Source organism: Leptinotarsa decemlineata, unplaced genomic scaffold, assembly GCF_025532065.1.
Source record: "Leptinotarsa decemlineata unplaced genomic scaffold, Ldec_3_MD MMD2_tig00002082_RagTag_RagTag, whole genome shotgun sequence".
NCBI lineage: Eukaryota > Metazoa > Arthropoda > Insecta > Coleoptera > Chrysomelidae > Leptinotarsa > Leptinotarsa decemlineata.
In genome coordinates, this window is record NW_027412573.1 from 2,958,707 (window position 1) to 2,980,289 (window position 21,583).

Sequence of the window (21,583 nt, forward strand, 5' to 3'; positions counted from 1 at the left end):
CTTCGACTGTGTCTCACACAATAGTCTAGTGAAAAAACTTGAATACCACGGCATTAGAGGTCCACCACTCCAGCTGCTGAGATCGTATTTAGCTGGCAGAGAACAGTGCGTTAATATGGATGATGAGCTATCAGAATTTAGAACAGTGAAGCATGGAGTACCACAGGGTTCAATTTTAGGCCCATTACTGTTCATTATATACATAAACGACCTGTTCTTCTACCTTTTTCCAAAAACTATAATTATGTTTGCAGACGACGCTACTTTGGTTAACTTTGCTAAGGATACTTTGAGCCTAAATACTGCTATGGAAGAGGCAGAAAGCAAAGCCGAAACGTGATACAATTCCAACAACCTCAAACTGAATAGAAAGAAAACCCAACATCTCACGATTTTGACAAACAACCAAGTGGCAAATGGAAACCACGCGAAATTACTGCGTATAATTATAGATGATAAACTCAACTGGTGCACTCCCACCTAACATATGGTGTGATCCTCTGGGGAAACGCATCCACCGCCAACCAAATTTTCACACTGCAAAAAAAAAGTGTCAGAATAATATCTGGAGCAAATTTTAATTATCACTGCAAACCCTTGTTTGTTAAATATGGAATAATGCCAGTACCGTGTTTGTTCATATACTATTCTATGATTGATATTTACAAACACAAAAATAATTTTACACTAATGTCAGAATCCCATACCTACAACACTCGTTCATCTAATCTCATGAAAACACAGTCTTTTCGACTTACAAAATCAAAAACCAACTCCCCTCCCCTAGTGCTTTACAATAAAATACCGGAGAGAATAAGGCAGCTCCCACTACAGAATTTCAAAAAAAAAACAAAAATGTTACTTTCTTAAAAATTGTTTCTACTCTCTGGAAGAATTTGCCTCTTCTCACATGGACATATAGAACACTGGACATTGATATGCAGGACCCACTTATTGAAATTATATATATGAAGAATTTTTATCTATTTCAAATATTGCCTTTGGCAATACTGCACGACTGTATGTGCGTTTAGGTAATTTGTATTTTATTTATATATATTTCAGTCTGATTTTATTTGACTACATAACGTAGTCAAATAAAATTAAAAAAAATAACATGTAGATATTCCTTTATCCGTCGTCTCCAAAAATGATCCGAGAGAAGTTGAGATATTCCCCACTGTTTTCTAGTGAATAAATCAGTTTCTTCGAACTCACCTGGGATCTGAGTCACACTTGATGTTCCAATTAAAAAGTGATTTGGTGTCAGGGCTTCACTGTCAGCTTGGTCAAGTGACACGTGAACCAGTGGACGGCTGTTGACAATGGATTCGGCTTCTATTAATCAGGTCTGCAGAACTTCGTCTCATGGAAATTTTCATTTGAGAATAACATTCAAAGAAGTTTTCTCCCAACTCCCTTCCATATGTGGAGCACAAGGGGGTATGAAATTGAATTCAATGTTGTCAGTGGTTAAGTTCGAAATCAACTTTTTCTGGTCCAAATCTTTTAAAGCTCTCTTAAGTTCATTTGCTGCTCCCCTCAGGCTCGTGCCATTATCGGAAAATACCTTTTTGAGACACCCTCTACGACCAATTAGTCTCCTGATTGCCATTATTGCCGAATCTGCACTCAAAGAGTATGCCATTCCAAGATGAACTGCACGGGTGCTCATGCATGTAAACAGTACTCCGTATCTTTTTCCATGTCTTCGGCCAACAGAAACATTCATAGGCCCAAAATAGTCCATTCCGACTATGGTGAGAGGTCGAACAAATGAGGTTAGACGAGAATTCGGTAACGGTGCCATCTCTGGTAGTTCTGGTTATGCCCTTTTATTTTTGCAAAATTGGCATCTGTTCCAACAACTTCTCACTGCTGATCGTATGTGAGTACGGAGGGTGGGTGTCGACACAGCACTTAGACCACATGTGACCCATTGTACATCCTCCCGAGGAGTTGTCCTCCTAGGTCATCGTCCATCCTGTCCTTTCCAGGAAGGTGAATAGGTCACTAGAAGACATCTCCTTTATATTGGCAGGTGTAGGCCAAGACTCGCCGAACACACACTCTCTTTGGCAACCTCGAGGTGTCTCACGGTGATATCCGCGAAAGTTTTAGAAGGTGCAGCGACATTACTGTCGTTGCGCGGCTTCTTCAACCTTCTTGTGGTTCCTTCCGTAGAGGTGCACAAGTGAGGGAGCTTTCCTGCGGGGGTAATCGGTTCCTTGCCGTTATTCAAGGCGGAGCTCTTGGCGCCCGCCGCAGGAAGTGCCCTTTTTGTGGTGGAGTGGTGGAGATGGAGTGGGGGAAGAGGAGGGTACACTTATATTTGCTGCAACTCCTGCTTCTTTCGCTCTCTTTCTCCTTTTGGCCTCGGCCATCACGAGGTGATCTGCTATGTCCAGCCTCATTTCAAGCGGTTGATTGGGGTGGACATTTCTATTCATCCCCAACCACCGCCTTAAGATTGAGGGGAGCACTTCTGTCCAGCCTCGGGATTGGTTTTTGTTTCTGTTGTTTCTGTTTTTGTGTTCATTTCATTCATGTGTGTTCCCCTCTGGCAGAGCCCCGCATTACCAGAGGTAGACTGATTCGTGACAGCCTATCACCCTGCGGCCATTCAAATGTCGACACGTAGTCTGGTCTACGGTGGCATGTTTTTCAAAGGCTTTTGGGTAGTTTTAGTTCCCCTCACCCTACTTATTTCTGCCACATACCAGGAGTCTGGCGACCCCGTCCGTAAGGTCATATTAGCTTCCTGGACAGGGGTCTCCAGTCCCTTGGCCGTTCCCCTATCCACCACCTGGGGACGCGCCCGATAGGTAGCCCAACCCACGGGTGCATTTTCGGTAGATTTTCCTTTACAAAAACTACCATAACACCCCCGTTCACAGATTTATTTCCATCGTCAATACGGGATATTTCATCTCGTCTAAAGCACCAGTTTAATGATCGTCTTTATGATGTTATGTTTTTTGCCGAATTGGTCCGAATCCTTTCAACTTGATGGTTTTTGCTGCCGGCATCGACTCCTATAATCCTCCTTTTTATCGAAAGCTACAATTGAACTTAGTCATATCTCGGTAGATGGGTTTTTTATTGTCGGCCGTAAAACAAACAATGTTTCTTCCTTCCTCTGAGTTTATCTGGTGAAACGAGTTCGTGAGAGACACTCCAGCAGTGTTGCCAATTTAATGGAGTTGTTTAGCGAGAAATTCATGTCAAAAGTCCGCACAATCCGATTTAAAATCGTAAATCATGCTCGGAAAAGGCAAATAACTGTGATTCAATAGTTTTTCTAAGCCATCTGCAGTAAGATAATTACATTCGCGATGAGATGAGCACAGAAATGAATTTATGAATTAAATCTGGATTGTAATATAATAATTTTCGTCAAAACTGAAATATTTGGTAAACATTGGTTACAATAAAAATGTCTTGCATGTATTATCTTGCATTGTACTATATTATTCACATAAAATCAAGGACACAAGAACCTATTTCATCAGTTCCACTATTTCCGTGACCTTCGTGCAAAAAGTAGCATTCTGTTGAGCCAGTTTTCAATTTTCAGTGTAACACTGTTTGGCACCACACAAAATTACTTTTATCATTGGAAATTTCGATAAAACCGTCACAACACAAAAAAGGGAAGTATTTTACTCATTACAATAGTTAGATTCAACTAATAATTCACACAAATACTGTCACAATTCGAACTGTGCTCTTTTCAGAAGCAAACTCTACGTGTGGGCTGTTATAACCTCACAATTGACACTCAGAACACCTATATATAGAATGAAATGTCCTGTGGCCAGGATAGGACTATAGAACACTGATACTGGCGTCATTGGATGAGTCTGCGCCTCTTCTGCTGGACACAAGAAGATATCCAAACGCGGCAAATTTAAAATACTACGGCTATTATTGGGCTCATTCAGAGACCATTGGATCATGTATTTTCTTTCGTGTCTCGCTTGAAGATAGCTTATTTTTCAACATAATATTATAGAATAAGTACTCAATATACTAATAAAATATTGAATTCTCAAGCAAAACCTGAGAAGGAAATACTTGGCCATTGCTCAATTTTCTCTGGACTAAAAATTATAAAGGTGAAAATAAATATGACTCAAAACTCCCATATAAGCTAAAATGTATCAGTTCTATTTGCAAGTTCGTATTCGAACTGAGCTGAACTGAAGTTTATGATATTCAAAAGTAGGTTCAATAATGAACAATGATGAGGAAATAAAAATTGAAAAAGAGTGTAATACAAATGTATTTCAAAGTCAGAATTGAAATTACACTAAAAACAGTCGATGTTAGAATGCATACACAGACAAAATTTCGATAATGACAAGAGCATAACAATTTCAGAACATCACAATTCTCAAATAAACCAGCTATCAACGGAATTAAAACTCAAATTTGGAAAATGCCATTTATCTGCTGAAAACAATGTGGGATATGCAACTATTGAAAGGCTTTTGTGGCTAACTACTTTGAACTCATTTTTAAAATGAACGTGAGACACGAAATGACTTTTATGAATCTGCTCTTTCATTTTATTGTTCAGTATCGGATTGTTAACTTTTTCCATCCACAATTCAAAAAGTTCAGGCTCAAGTTCTGGTTGAGGAAACCGATGACGTTTACTCTGCAAATAATTACAGTTTGGCACACAACACTTCGAGGGCGAACACTACCTGACTTCGTTTCCAAAATCAAACACACGAATAACGAAATGAATGAATTGAAATACAAAAGTTAACTGATATTGACCTGCACGTCATCTATATGACAGGATCTATAATGACAGGATGAATACACAAAGCACGAATAATGATTTGACGTTTGACCGTTGGATATCGGATAGTAAGTACTCTGTTTTACCCACAGAAACAGATATTTGACTACAACGCAATACCGGATCCGTTGACAGAACTACAACCAAGTTCTGCTAGGGCCAATTCAATAGTTTTCTCTATTTATACGTGCTTTGTGGTGACACTATAGCGGAATGGATGCCGCGCTTACCTGTACAAAACAAAAGTGTCACGTCGCCATCTCACGGTAAATACGTGAATTGTAAATATGACGTTTTTTGGAAGAAACTACGACTTATTTCAACACTATAACCACGTTCATCTCAATTGACCTTATTAAGTGATGCGACCCCATGGTTGCCAACTGCGGTGAAATAATGACATTTGACAATTTGACATTTGCTAATAAATAAATAACTTATCTTTCTGAGTTCTTTCAGCATTTATATTTTTGGTAAATAAGAAACAGCTTTCCAGAATATGGCAGGAAAGAGATTTCCAGTCGTCCTATATGAAATTGGGTCTCCAGAATGAAGAATCAGCTATGAAGAAATATAAGATGGTCTGTTCCAATAATGTCCCAAAAATGAAAATGCAGAAGGAACTCAGAGAGGTTATTCATTCATTAGCGAATATAAAATTTTCAAATGTCATTATTTTGCCACAGTTGGCAACCATGGGGTCGCATCACTTAATAAGGTCAATAATCGCGATTTTTGAGTTGTGCCCTACTGATCTAGGTATATATACTAATTCTACATATACTTGTTGTATTTTACGTATCCTTTACATTTTTACAATATATATGTACCGTTCGTCAAAGCTACGGGCTATAAAAAATGAGCAGTATCTCCACAAAAACCAGAAAAAACTGTGCGAAAAACTGAAAACGGGCAGATTTTACATATTTTTCGCCTTGTTGGCAACACTGCTTCGAAGTAACGGCTTGAAATCGTAAAAATAGAAATGTAGCATCTGCGGTCAGCAAATCGTAGCAATGATTTTCTTTTATGCCCCCTTGTAACATGTTACTTCGTGTAATGACGATTGTCTTTGATTTGTTCCAGCTATTCAGTTCAAGGCTGGTCATCCAACTCTACCAGAATCAGTGTGCAGCTTCCCCTGTCACTTAGGCCAAGCGAAAAAGTATGTCGAGGGGAAAGTTGTTGCTGGCACTGCTTTAACTGCACTCAGTATCAGGTATGTGATTTTTCATGTTACATTTTTCTGTCATCTAACGCATCAATCAAAAACAAAGTAATGGAAATTTTTCACTTCAACGAAAACTCTTCTACTATACACGAACTATTCTTCATTTCACAAACCAAGTTGTAATCAAAATCTAATGACAAATGACTTGTAACGTAACATGTTCGGTTACGGCTAGTGGAGACGAAATACCACTTTGACACGTCTAACTTCACGGGTCAAACCAACATTTGTCAGTTTTTAGCCGTTGGTCTCGCATTAAACTATGTTTTTTTCGCAACGAGACAAACATGTTCGGTGTTACTTTACTGGCAATTGTCTGAAATGAATGAATACACGCCTATGAGCTGAACCATCGTTACATGCAGCTTTCCTTCGTACCTCGTTCAGTTACGTTACGGCATGATTGATACAACCAAAAGTCGAAATGTTTTTGGAAGCGGACCATATCATCTCTCGACTAGTCAAACATATATATTGTTACGTTACGGACGATTGGATGAACCACCATTGGCTATGTATGCGACATCATTTTCTACTGAAAAGAGAAATGAAAATTTCTATGTTTCTATGTAACGTTACTTACAATAAAAAGTGGTAAAAAACATAGAAATTTTCATTTCTCTTTTCATTATGATCTCCTACCACGTAGTATCGGCTATATCCATCAATTTATCAATTTTCTACCTCGTTCAGTTACTTTACGATATGATTGATACGACCAAAAGTCAAAAATGCTTCCCAATGCGGACAGTATTATCTCTGGACGAGTCAAACATATATATTGTTACGTTACGGGCCATTGACACATATGGATACGCGCCTATAAGCTGAACCACCTATGTATGCTACGTTATTTCCTACCTCGTTCAGTTACGTTACGGTATGATTGATACAACAAGGAGTCAAAATGCTTTCGAAAGTGGATTGTATCATCTCTCAACGAATCAAAGATATATATAGTTACGTTACGAGTCATTGGTTCATATGGTTAAGCGCCTATAAGCTGTACCACCTTTGAATGCAACGTTATTTCCTACCTCGTTCAGTTACGTTACGGTATGATTGATGCAGCAAGAAGTCAAAATGCTTTCGAAAGTGGATCGTAACATTTCTCGACCAGTCAAACATATGTAAGGGTTCAAACTCAGGGTTTTTTGAAAGGGTTTGCTGCTGATCCAATGAGACACAGGATAGGGTGCGAAACAGTCTATTTTCAGTTCGAGGGGCAGACAGAGTACTTATTTGGTTGTTAACTTGGTTCTCAAATAATTACAAATGTTTCGAAAAAATTGATAAAAGTAATTATTAAAAACTTCACACAGGTGTTATATCATTTATAGTAATAGAAATCATTACCCACCTAAAATAATTATAGGCACGGGACTCGACGGTGAATCTTGTCCTTAAGGACCACAGTAAGGTAATTTAGAATGAAGTTCACTTTAAAAAGCAAGCAAGAAAAATCTTCGAACAATCGAGCAAATATGGCGCATCAAAAACGTTTTCACTCAGGTCTCTAGAGCCGAAAAAGAATCTCGACAGTCGTTCATAAAAAACCCGACACTGGAAATACTTTGCAAATGCAAAAAACCCATCAAAGTGAAATATTGGTTGCCTATCCCGGAGGGCATAAGAGCCATTGCTACTTGATTAAGGGCGGCAGAAAACTGTAAATAACAGGAATCGGCCTCCACTGCAGCGGATGAGTTACCGAGAAAATTCACCAGATGGCGAAACGATACTAGTTAAACTGGAAATGAATCAAATAGATGTGTTTTGTCACACATATATGTTACGTTACGTTACGATACATATGGACGCGCCTATAAGCAGAATCACCTATGTATGCGACGTTATTTCCTTACGTTACGTTACGGTATGATTGATACAACAAGGAGTCAAAATGCTTTCGAAAGTGGATCCTTACATCTCTCTACGAATCAAACATATATGTAGTTACGTTACGAGCCATCGGTTCATATAGATAGGCGCCTATAAGCTACACCACCTTTGTATGCGACGTTATTTCCTACCTCGTTCAGTCACGTTACGGTATGATTGATACGACCAAGAGTCAAAATGCTTACGAAAACGGAGCGTTTCATCTCTCGACGAGTCAAACATATATATTGTTACGTTACGGGCCATTGGCTGAACTACCTATGTGTACTATGTTATTTTCTTCTACATTCGGTTACGTTACGATATGACTGGTATATTATGTTACGTTACGGGCTTTTAGTTCATGAAGATAAGCAACCCAGGGGCTATAACGTCATGGCTTACAGCTAGTACATTTGTCAATCTCAATCAGCTCGATTCTCTCATCTTCGAACTGATGTAGTCATTGATTACGTGAAAAATATCACATATGACCTCTAGGCTTTTTGTAGCCTAGCTACAGCAGTTTGGAGCAAGCACAGGGTCATAAATGCTGTTAGAGTAAGCGAGTTTTAAAAAAATTTATGATTCATCATGGTTTTTTTTGTGAAAATTTACTTTTGGGGAGTGTCTGGGTGGCTCATCGAAGTCCAACCACAGTTCTGCATGTCTCCTGTTGTCGTAGACTATCCACTTTTCATCACACGTGACAATTCAATCCAAAAAAAGGATTTTTTTGGTTACGAAAAATCAAAGAACAGACCTCGAAATATGACAATTTTTGACCTTTTCAATACGTTTCAAACCATCAAAAACCGCATGTGAGCCCACACCCAGTTCTTCCGCTATCTCACGCACCGTTTGTGATGACATTGACACGGAGAAAACTTTTGAAACAACCTCATATATATGTAGAATTTAGTGCTTAGGAAAATACTTGGGAGAACTGTTGTTTGCTAAAGCTCTGCGGACTCTTGTATTGTTTTCATATCTTCTTCATTAGTTCCTTCCATAATTATATAGACAAGTCACCAACTGCATGATGGATCTCTCCTAGAAGATGAAATGAATTAATCAAGCGAAGTATGCCATCCATCTCAGCGACTATAACAGGTGACAGCCTACTTTCCATTCTCTTTGCGGTCTCCCCGCACCGGGAATATTAATATATTCACGAAATTATATCCCCCGGAGTAGTTCGACTCTCATCTCAAAAATTAGGGCGGAGATAATTTTCCCAGTCGGGCCGAGATTGGGATGGTTTAAATTAAATGTCAAACTTTGTTCACTTGTTTTGTTCGAGAAAGTTTCTCTGGCATTATTGTGAACTTGCGAGTATTGTAGTATCGGAGTGGTTACACTCTAAAATGTGTAATTCGTTCCAGAGTTGGTTTTTGTACGTCAACTTTCAGTGAGTGAGTAGTTGAAAGGAATTGCTATAGAAACCTGCAATTGACAACAACTAGAACAGTTTTAACGAAGTTGTTGGTGCAATTCTATCGAAAGAAAACTTCTTGCGATACATTTTCGAGTGAAAACGTTTTAGCTCCCTACTTCTTCATCAATATAGAGTGCACTTCATACTTTGGTTGCTTTCAAGGTTTTGCTGCGGACTTCTTTGGTTAAAACCTCTAAACGTTTCAACTACAACTGCGACAGTCATCTTCAGTGCTGCGTTCGAAGTACGTACTCTTCTTGACGTATCAACGAAACTTTTAGTTTCAGTTGATTACGCAAAATCCGGAACCAACCAAACGCCGGGAAACCCTACATTTCAGTTTGAATAAGTCATTTGATGATGAGACTGCAAAGAAACGTGAACTTTAGTTTCATGAGAATGAATTTGTGTGAAAATCATCTCATTGTTAGCAACCCCTTCCCCAGCATCATATCAAAAATTTCGAATAAAAGTAATAGTCAACTATGGTGGCAATGATTAGTAATATCAGAGATAAATTGAATACCGTTTCAATTTTGCGTTAAGATTATGATAGTGGTCTGCTAGATTGAAGTATTCATCTATGTCGAACTGTCTTAAGAGTTTGGTGCTTCCATGTCATGTTTGAAGATCATCAGTGTTACTATTAGATTGACTGGTGCCTCAGCTATACTTGTTGTTTCATAATACTCAGTAAGTTTGGCGTATATTTGGCAATACAGTTGATCATCACCCGTTGGAAGTTATATTTTCAGATGATTCAATAACAAGCTTTGCACGGACAGTCATATTAGGATACGCTAGTTGAGGTTCTAGAATGTCCCATACGTCTTTGCTACCTCTTGCACATGAACTACAAGTAAACTGGTGAGGATTTTTCCAGCAAAAGATCTAAAAACACAAGACGAGATAGACTGTACGGAATCATTCAATCCAGAGCGGTCAGGAGTATTGATTCTGCTATTTTTCTGCTTATGAAAAGTATTCAACAAGAATTCCAAGACTTCGGGACAATCCTCTTGTTGTCTTAACGAGTATCTAGTGGACTTCAAAGACTCTAGGAAATCGGTTGGTGACATTCTTACGAAACTGCAGCTGCGTGAACAGTTGTTTGAATTTGATGAATGAGTAGGAAACATTCTCGTTCTCATTAATCATTAAAACCTCGTTCTTGAAATCATTCCTCATGAATAACACTCGTAAAATGCTATTCATGTAAAAAGTGTTTCTGAAAAAATATCTCATCCAATTTTCTTCGCAAGATTTTAAGGACAACTGTCTACTGATTCGTAAGGAAGAACAGGTTCCACAGAATCTGCATCAGAAACATTTCTCAATCTGCAATCGATCCTTCCAAGTGAAGAAGGGTTTCGGCTCTTGCTACTCGAAACTCTTCCACTGAAAGGGAACCAAAACCACAAGGACTGCAACTTATATCTGGGGGGCAAGAATGACCAATGTCCATTGGTCTAAAAAAAGAAGAAAGTGGAACAATCACTTGCTAATTAACATTGATAGGAGACTGATTGACATACACATATCTCGACTTGTTCTGAAGAGATTTTAGTTCCGTACTAAAATGAGGGCATTGCATGATCTCATCAAAATTATGTTAGTTCAAAGGACCGAAGCAGCATTACCATGTTGAATAGCAGTACTAAGTCTTCCTAGCAAAAAAGAGGTAGAACGGTAATCTTTCATTGCTTGGCCTAATCTCCTTATTCCGAGTTCATGAACGAATAACCGAGACTCCGGGCCGTAAACACCAAAACTTTCAACCGCTACTGGAAGGAACAGATAGTTGTTACCAAGATTATGGTATTTTTTTGTTTCAATTTTTCGCCAGACAATGTTGCAGTTCCAGCAGACTTCGAACTTTCGGTAAGCCGCAACCGTGTCAACGCAAATGGTCAAAGACGAAACGGACTGGTTCAAGTTTGACGATAGCCGTGTAACTAAATATTCTGGCAATATCTTGAGGTTATTGGAGTCTCTAGAGACACCCTTCATTTCATTCTATGAAAGAAAGGACATTGGCCGATCAAGATCTTCAGATGATGTGGTGCTGCAGGTTTTTCCGGGTTTTCCTGCAGCTGAAAAAGCAAATGCGCCACTGCAATCAACAAGTCGCCCCGGAGCGCCAATTATTTCTTGTATGAAATCTAGTTACAAGGACGGGCCTAGACAAGGAACTCTAGCATACATGGGGGCACACACAATAGATCTGCGAAGGTCGCAGTGTAGTGGCTATTCAGCACAGAAGCCCCATATTAATCTAATCTAATCTAATCTAATATCATTCTCACATATTCTCTCTTCAGTCCAATGTTTCACCCGGTCCACCTTCTCATTTTTCCTGCCAACTCACTCAGCCTTTTCCTCACTTCCTTGTGGTGGTCTATGAATGATAATCCCGAGTCCACCACAATTCCGAGGTACCTCACACTCGTTTTTATTTCCATGCTTCTTCCATTCATTTCTAGGACCGAGGGTCTTTCATGTTGAGTGTTCAGTGAAAATCTCACAATAAACTGTTACCTAAATACGTCGCCATTTCTATCATACACAAGGATTTAGTACACTTCCATATTTCAATATGAACATCGTTTGCGTCATCACCCAAAAAGTGGTGAGCAGGCCCCTTAGTGTTATTTCTCTCTCTCTCTCTCTCTCTCATATCCGTCAAATCCTGCTGCTCCCATTGTTTGCGTGTTACATAATTAGAAACGTATCCCTTGTTCGGGACACAAAACAAATTTCGCGGAATAATCATGGCAAAATGGTATACACAATTCCAGAATTGCCACTTCATTTTATGGACCTCACGAAAGCGGCATGACAATACGAAACTTTGAAGCAGGCTATTTGAATAACATACTCTCTTTGTTGTAAAACGGTGGAAATTATTATCCAAACTAGATGTCACGGACAAACAACGGATGAGTTGAGTCGATTTGGTTATTTAAAGATTTTCTGGAATCGTGTTTCCGATGAAGCGGCGCATCAATTAAGGTTTATTGTTTTGCAGCATTGATTCTTTTTTCCAGAAGAATTATGGAATTCATATTTGTGGTCGTACTCAGCCACTGGTATTTAGAACGAAATTCAGACTTATGATCCAAATTTGAAAGTTGGTTGTTCGCAGAGCAGAAGCTGAAGATATTGTACAATCCATAATCGAATATTCACACGTGGTGTGTCCGTTGAAATACACGCCTTCTGGAAAGGAAATCTGCTTGTATCATTAACCAACTGTCACCCCCTAAAGACGACAACCCTCAAAAGCAGAAACCTGTGCAGACTACGGATAAACGTGTTCTTGCATTTTAACGCGAGATGACCAACATTCTTTCACGACCCAAAATAGCATAGGAACCAACTTTGTTCTGCTCATCCATTAAACCCCACTTCACGTGTTTGAATGCCACCTCTTGTTATTTGAACAACTGCGTTTTATGTAAATAAACTTCTTAAGAACGTGAATCGCTACTTCCGCAAGGCACCTCTCTCAGTGCGCCCTTGAAGATTTTCCTGTAGTGTTCATGTTTTGTCCATGCAACAAAAAAATTAGATACTCACCTGTAGCTGTTCATTTCCGATTCTTCAATAAAGACCTCTCGTTTCAGATCCGCCACCCCACCGACCCCACTCAGTGCCAGAAGTGTCCCCAAGGAACAATTCCTGACCCGCACCACGTCAATTGCAACGACATCCCGGAGGAGTTCCTTCAGCTCGACAGCGGCTGGGCCATCGGAGCCATGGCTCTCAGTTCGACTGGGGTGCTGATCACTGTCTTCATCTTCGGAGTGTTCGTCAAGTACAACGAAACACCTGTGGTGAGGGCATCTGGAAGAGAACTGAGCTACGTACTGCTGAGCGGGATTCTGATGTGCTACGGGGTGACATATGCATTGGTGCTCAAGCCGAATGATATCGTTTGCGGGGTACAGAGGTTAGGTTTTGTTTTTTTTGAGTATACTGCATGCTTCTCTTCCACCAGATCCACATCGAAGTGAGAATATATGTGGCAATCATTGTTGAATAAATAAGTGAAAGGAGTAATACTACCATCAACATTGTAATTTATCTGTTAATCTCTCTCTCTCTTCCATTGAAAATTACTCAGTATTTCTATTTCATGTCCTGTGACTCTGACACTTGGCATCGACGTGTCTCATTCAAGAATATAATTCGAACTTCTATGATTGCGCTCATGTCCAATAAAGAGTAGAGGGTTCTGCGCCAATTGTCCAGGCGAGTTCTTGAATTCACAGATGAGCCTACCGATTGACCCTATGACAGGTATTACACGCTCAGTTTGGCATCAGTTCAGTACATGACCTTGATCACAAATGAACTGATGACTAACTGATGGCCCATGATATCGTTAATCAGTAATAGATAGTAATATCATACATAGAGTAAATTCGTTCATGGGTCAATCAGTTTGTCATCAGTTCATTCGTTATCAAGGTCATGGACTGAATCAATGCCGAACTGAGCGTGTAACACCCGTCTATAGATTCATCCATCGGTATATTCGAAACGTTAGTATATTTTTATTAGATAAAGCAATCCATCAGACGAAATTTTCTGTTGAATGTAAGAACTGGCCTTCTGCGCGTGCGCTGTTTTCTTCTTAAGTTGCAGCGCATGCGCATAATTGAGCAATTTCACTTGATTTGTATTGGTGCACGCAACCTTAGGAAATTTCTGTAGCAATGCTGTAAGATGCACGCTTTCAGTGTCATCACATCTAACTAGAATGCAGAGTTGCCAACCGTGGCAGAATTCCGCTACCGTAGCGGAATTTACTCAACCATAGCGGTATAGCGGATTTGAACATGGAGTAGCGAAATTTTCTGCAAATAATCAATATTGAAAAAAATATAAAAGAGTTGAATGCACAGTCAATACGTTATAGTCTTAGTGGCTGAGGCCATTATATAATGAAAGAGAAGAAGAATATTTTTGGATATTTTCATTACTATCATAATCCATATAACCTTATATGTCTTGGAAATAAAAGTCTCGACTGTCTTAGGTATGATGAATTATAAGGAACAAATTACAGGGCAATGGAAGATACTTCATCTGATTGTACCTCGAGTGAAAGAGCTGCCACAGTTGAAATTGACGGGAATTGAGGTCTAGATAACAAACTTTTTCTCAACATTGGTTGTCTGATCTCGAAAGGATGGATTAGACCTGTCGCGAATGATTGTTCAAGAGCTCAGTGTGATCATACGTACGTGAATTAATTGTTATTTATTTTTGCTTTTCAAAAATATTATTTCGGGCTAAGAAATATTTGGTCGAGACAACAGCTTTCAAAAGTGAACTGCTGTAAATTTAGAAAATTAGGTACCCTCTACTGAGTTGCGCGGTTGAAAATTAGCATGATTCTGATTCCTGACATCAGTGACAGTTTAGTTTTATGGTATCTGAACGGTTTACAAACTACAAACTGTAAGTTCTGTGGTATTTAATTTTGAATTTGTCGCATGCGCGAACTGATTGCGTCAGATATACAAGAGTAGCGGAATATGAAACAGTGTAGCGGAATTTTGGTTTATGTGTAGTGACTTTATAGTTCATCCAGTTGGCAACACTGCTAGAATGTCATTGTCCACCTATAATGATCTTGTGCAAAGCTAATTCATAGCTAAATATCCACAAACTCTATTATATTAGGAACTCCAGAATTATCTTATCCTAATATCATCCATCGACGCCAACGCGATATTTTCCGATTATACCAAAGTTACATCCGGTTTCCTCGACGGAACGCGACCATAACTCTCCCGAATCGATGTCACAAATCTACCACTAACCGACGATGTTATATCAAAGGGCGGCCACTTAAATTAAGCGGCTCAGGTTCATGAGTTTATATTGTGAACACGCCTCTGTAAACAAGTCCCCACGTAGTTGACATCGCGAGTGAGTTAATGTCAACAAGAATCCAATCGAGTGATGAAGTGTATCAGAAATATTTTGGTAGAATGTTACACGTTGAGGATGGTTCGTAAATAGACGTGAGGTTTGTTCTAGTTCTAGGACATCAGGATCATGCGCAGTTGATATAGAGCGTTCTGGTTTATTGAGGATAAATGAATCGAAGAGGTTTTTTGTATTAAAGTGTATAATTTTTAAAATTCTTGCAAAGCGCTTTCGACTTTCGTCATCATCAGTGCAAACCTGAAAGTAAGTGATCTAATTGAAAAGGAAGTTTAGTGAAAATTGAAGTTGCAAAATGTTTTTAATCTTTAAGGTTAAGAAATTTGGAAAAATTGTTTAAGATTACTTACTTGTCAGGCAACAGGAAGTATCAAAATAAGTACATGGCACATTTGTAATATTTGACTTATATAAAACAAAATAGGCTTATAGCCAAGAAAATACATTTCTGGGTTGAGGCCATGTGGTTCAGTCAAAGTATTATATGAAGAAGGACAACTTGAGACAGGATGTGTCAAGTGTCATGTTAAAATAATGGTACCAACTTGAGGAGTGATCCATTATGGATTTAAAATTAATTATGTAGAGGAAAAGTCAATATTGAATAAAATGTATTAGTAATAAATTTGATTAATTAATAATTCATAATCCTTTTATGAAGGGGAAGGAAATCTCTATTTAAGTTTACTTGAGTATTCAAACAATGATCATTATTGGAAAGTTCTTTAGAAATCTCCACCTCTTCAAAGAAGTCAAGTCTAAGGAAATTTTTATTATCTATTTTATGTAATATTTTGGAATTTCTATTGGGACTAAAGTTGTGATTGTGAAATTTTATGTGGTGGCCAAAAGCAGATTTGTTTAGTTTTTTCAAATGTTCATTAATACGAGTAAAAAGAGGTCTACAGGTTCTACCAATGTAAGATGGCGAGCAATCAGAGCAGTCAAGCTTGTAGACTCTTCTTCTATGTAATTTGTTGATTTTGTCTTTGGAATTTACTAAAAAGTTACTTAGTTATTTTAAGATTTGAAAGAAATGTTTGTACCATGGTATTTTTTATAAATTTGGAAATAACAGTACACATATTTTATGTTGCATAGGATGAAATGAATTGAAAGAAATGACACGATCAGTCTGGGTTGGCTTTCTGTAAACGGAAAAATCTAGTTTGTTGTTTAATTTTTGTTATAGTAAGATCTAAAAAGTTTAATTTATTGTCTTTTTTTATTTCAACTCTGAATTCAATTTTTGGATGTAAGTTATTTAAGGAGTCAAGGATATCATGTGCTGAATTAGAGTTACCATCTATGAAAACCAAGCAGTCATCAACATATCTGTGTCAGCTGAGAATCTTATCAATTTTACTAATGATGAAGGAATTTTCTGAATTTTCCATGAAAACGTCTCCTAGGAAAGGTGAAAGAGGAGATTACCCATTGCCAGGCCTTCAGTTTGACTGTAAAATTTATTATTGAAGACAAAAAAATCTTGGGAAGTGTGAAAGAGGATTACCCATTTCAATGTTATTAATGATGAGGGGAGATGGCCATTTTTCGCTTAATGATGGGTATACATATGTTGCGTATTTCTACGCTAACTTGGCTGAATACGTTGTTGGACAACATGTATGCGGCTTCCTTGAATTTTCTCCTAAACCAATGTTCCTCTCTGTGCAAGATCTCAGCTTGGGACCATTCGATGGTGTGTTGATGGGTCCAAACATGGTCTGTTATTCCTGATTTGCTGTTTGCTGGTTTCCCCTCGCTGTGTGTGTTTCTTGTGCTCGGCACTGCGAACATTCAATGCCCTCTTAGTTTCACCAATATAGGACTTTGGCTAGAAGACAGCAGGAGCCTCGCAAGGAAGAGAAGCCATCACAACCAGTGCTTGCAGTTCCCTACATCAGAGGATTATCGGAGAGGATAGGAAGAATTGGTTCCAAGTACAACATCAGAACCTGCTTCAGATCCGGTAACACAATCCGTAGCAGCCTCACGAAAACCAGGCCACCAAACGCGGATTGCGATTCCAAGAATTTCATTTATCGAATACCTTGTGAGTGCGGAACATCAGATTCTTATATGCTTTCCAAAGTCTGATATGAATTTATTCAAACAATGAAAAATATGATCAACTTAAACCCAAAGTAAGTAGATGTAAGTAGATTCACTGATGAAATGCAACTACCATTGTTTCAAAAGATTCACACTCAGAGATTTGTTTTCTTTTTTGGTCAAAAACTCTACAATATGCCCCAGCAACTCTGAAAAATATCAATACTCTTCCCAAATTGAAAAAAAATAAAATTATACCTCGCTGAAAATGCGACAATATTTAACAATATCTTTTGAATCACCTAGTATAAATCTGACACAAATTTATATCATACGAAAATTCTAAGGAGTATTCATTCATGAAATACTCCCTCTCACTCCTTTCTTTGGTCCATTGTATTTACCTTCTCTCTCCAATATATTATTCAAACTATAATATGAAAACTTTTTGTTTTGTTTTCTATAGTCATAAGGATTCATTTAAATTGAGAGAATAGGCGCATATTCTATGCTTAGCTGTAATTCTCGACTTTTTAATGAATTCAAAATAGCACAAAAAATAGTTATTCATGTAATCTAATTATTTAACTGAATTTAGCTGAATATTTAATTGAATGTTACCTGAATGAATAAATTGGAATTGGAAAACAAACGCTTCAAATTCGATATGCATATTGTTTCGAAAGGATTTTTTCTTTCGGTCTGTATGTGAAAGCAACTTCTGTGCATGATCTGCATATCTTCCTGAAGAGGTTTCATCGTTGTCAATTTATTTGTTCGCAAGTTCCCCACATTTATTGTTCAATGATAGAGAAGTGAAAAGCCAAATACCATTCTTCCAAAAAAACTAATGACTCCTAAAATATATCCACTTCAATTCAAATCACTGAAACGATTAATAATTATCCTTCGGCAAATATTTCATTCCTTCCCAGGTATGGAAGATTCATCAACTCGAATTCATCCCAGTCACCCTTGGCCTAAAATCCTTTGCCCGAACAGCACAAACTTTCCAGAGCCTGTTCAAAATTACCCGTGCAACTACTTATCCGATCTTCTCAACTAACAACAGACTCTCTACAAGTACAATTCGGACCCCCAGAGTGCCTTAATATTAATCAATCAACAGGGGGATATCTTAAAGTAATTCGAGACTGTCCCCCAGGAACGTGAACCACCACTTTCCTGTAATTTCACTAATATACCCCGGTGGGAGAGATTGTTATTGATCGATTTGCATGCTGGGATATGAATGTAATTAGTTCCTGAATAAAGTTATTCATCGGTTCGGTGAAATTTAAAGTGCTTGTCAGCTAATGAATTTAAAAAGCCTTATTGTGTCTTAGTGGGGCTTTTTCCTGAATATTGACTTCTTCCAGAATAGAAAAAAGTTAAGAGAATTTTTATATTTTTGATTGATTCATCCGTATCGAATGCTTTTACAGTATTTACGCCTATGAATTGGGATATGAATCCCATTTGATACAATCATTTTAGGATCTGTCGCAAGTTTCTTATGATTTTACTGTACGATTTTATCCTACAATTTGTATACGTGAACTTATGTTTTTGAATAATTTTATACTTGACATATATTTAGATTTTTTCCAAAAGTTTCGTCCGTTTTAATTTCTTGTGTTTTTTTAGATCCATATCTCAATTAATATTCATTCCACAGTATCCTGTTATACAGGGTATTTCAAATTAGATCATCACCATTGGAATCTCGAAAACTATGAGAGATACGAAGATGGTTAAATTAGGGCAAAGTTGCGCATTTACCGGACTAACAATATGCCGTTGAGTTTTGCCGAAAGTTTTGAAATTCCGAGTAAATTTTCATTTTTTTGGCTTTATTTTTCGAAGGATTCGAAAATAAATTGCATTTCCACATTGACACTTTTTCCCTGCTACATAACGGTGTTTTCAGATTTGATATCCGACGTTTCGTCTTTCGGCCACCATCATCAATTACATTTTTTCTCATTGGCGCTACATTGGATTCTTTCTATTTTGAATAGAACCAGATTTTACCTTTTCAATAATGTATCACAAGTTATCATTCTTTTTCAAAATATTGGAGATATTGAAAAATTAATAATTCTTATTATAACAGGCTTTGACTTTGGTGTTTCTAAATTTGACTTTCAATTTGTTACACACAAAGACATTTTGTTATTGTACAAGTCATTGAATTTTTGTGAAAAATGGATTCCACGAATGAAGAAAAAAGAGAAATCATACAAATTTATCACAAATACGATAGAAACAATGTTAGGACATCGAATATGTCTTTAAACTTTAATCTCGAAAGACGACAACCACATCGAACTATGTTCAAGTTATTGGATAAAAATCTCCACAAGTTTGGTTCGTTTGTAAAGCACTGAAATATTATAGTTCAAAATAGACGCATAAAAACAGACAGAACTTTTAAAATGGCCTATACAAAATAATTTATGAATAATAAACGTAATTCGTGAATTGAATTAAATCGCAATACTATAAACGATAGTCTTGAAAGGGTGTATAGATATTGCTCTGTAAATCTGCTGAAGGTGGATATAAATGAAACAAAATGAATGTTATTAGGGAAACATAGAGATCATAATAATGAAAACCTACGTCTATGATTGAATGGCAGTAATATAGAGAAGGTAAACAAATTCGTGTACTTGGGTGTAACTATTGACAGCAACTTGAAATTCAAGGAACATGCTAATCAGGTTATCAAAACAATAGCTTACAAAATCAACTATTCAAGAAGATGTTCCCCATATATGAGCCAGTGGTCTAAATTATTAGTCTACAACTCCATAATCCTTCCACATTTGAATTATTGTTCTACCATTCTGTTCTTTCTCAATCAAAATGAAATAAACAGACTACAAAAGATGCAGAATCGTGCTATGCGAATAATATTACAATGTTTGGTACTCTTCGAATACCAAACACTAATTGTTAGTTTTAAAATCAAAATTGGATATTCACCTGTATATCTACAGAATGAATTAACTTATGTGGCTGAACTACATGGGCATAATAACAGAAACAGAAACAATATAAAAATTGAAAAATATTAAAAAAATAGTACGCATAATTCTTTATTTTATAAAGAAGTGCATTGTTTTAATGACCACCCTCAAGAAATTAAACATAGTGGTTCGATGAATATATTCAAAAGACGTTTGAAGGATTTCTTAATGAAAATATAGTATGTTCCTATGTATGACTTTCTTATGTCACTTTTTATTCATACATTTGTATTTTTAATCAGAATCTTGGTATTTTTTCATATTGATATTATTTTATTCATAATGTGACAATGTATTTACTATTGTAAATGAATTAGTTTCTCAACTAAATGAAGATATATATATATATATATATATATATATATATATATATATAGATATATTTCACTATATCTTATTTTTCACTTTATATCTTATATTAATTATCTGCGAGCGCTTTCGTCAGTTGGTAGTACTGTCATCTTCTAGGCACTCCTCAAACTGTTTGAGGAGTGCCTAGGCAAATACTGAAAATAAAGGAAAATTAGTTGCATCATTAAAAAAAAAAATATAGATATATATATATATATATATATATATATATATATAATATATATATATATATATATATATATATATATATATATATGTGCTTTGTGGTGACACTATAGCGGAATGGATGCCGCGCTTACCTGTACAAAACAAAAGTGTCACGTCGCCATCTCACGGTAAATACGTGAATTGTAAATATGCCTTTTTTTGGAAGAAACTACGACTTATTTCAACACTATTACCACGCATCTTTTTATGGCAACTTCTTTGTTAAACTATTGAAAAAAACATGTAGTACACGTTGTATATTCTATTCACCACTTTCATCAGTGATTTTTGGCATCATTCCACCAGAACTTCAATAATCAGAACGACAGAGTGGTCAAAATAGAGTCTGCGGAGTTCGATATTTTATCCGTTTCTCTTCCTCTCTTTGGACAATATTCGCCTCACCGGAAACTGAAAACTTCACGACGAATTTCGTCTTGCTTTGTAGATCGAAAAGAACTGCATCAGGCTTATTAACTTGTATGAGCTAGGTGGAACTTGTGTGTGGAGAATGAATAGTTATGATTATCATCATTATTATTTTCAATATCCGTGACCAAAAGATCCGAATCATCCAAGGAATGCAAAAC

At 37.2% G+C, this 21,583-nt stretch overlaps 1 protein-coding gene across 1 annotated transcript in view; it reads left to right on the forward strand.

The window, feature by feature from the left end:
* Positions 1-21,583, forward strand: part of LOC111507031 (metabotropic glutamate receptor 2) — a 369,065-nt gene that overhangs the window by 326,124 nt on the left and 21,358 nt on the right. The window contains 3 exon segments of the mRNA XM_074176817.1: positions 5,900-5,983; positions 5,986-6,032; positions 12,990-13,315. Coding sequence (XP_074032918.1) covers positions 5,900-5,983; positions 5,986-6,032; positions 12,990-13,315 — 457 coding nt within the window.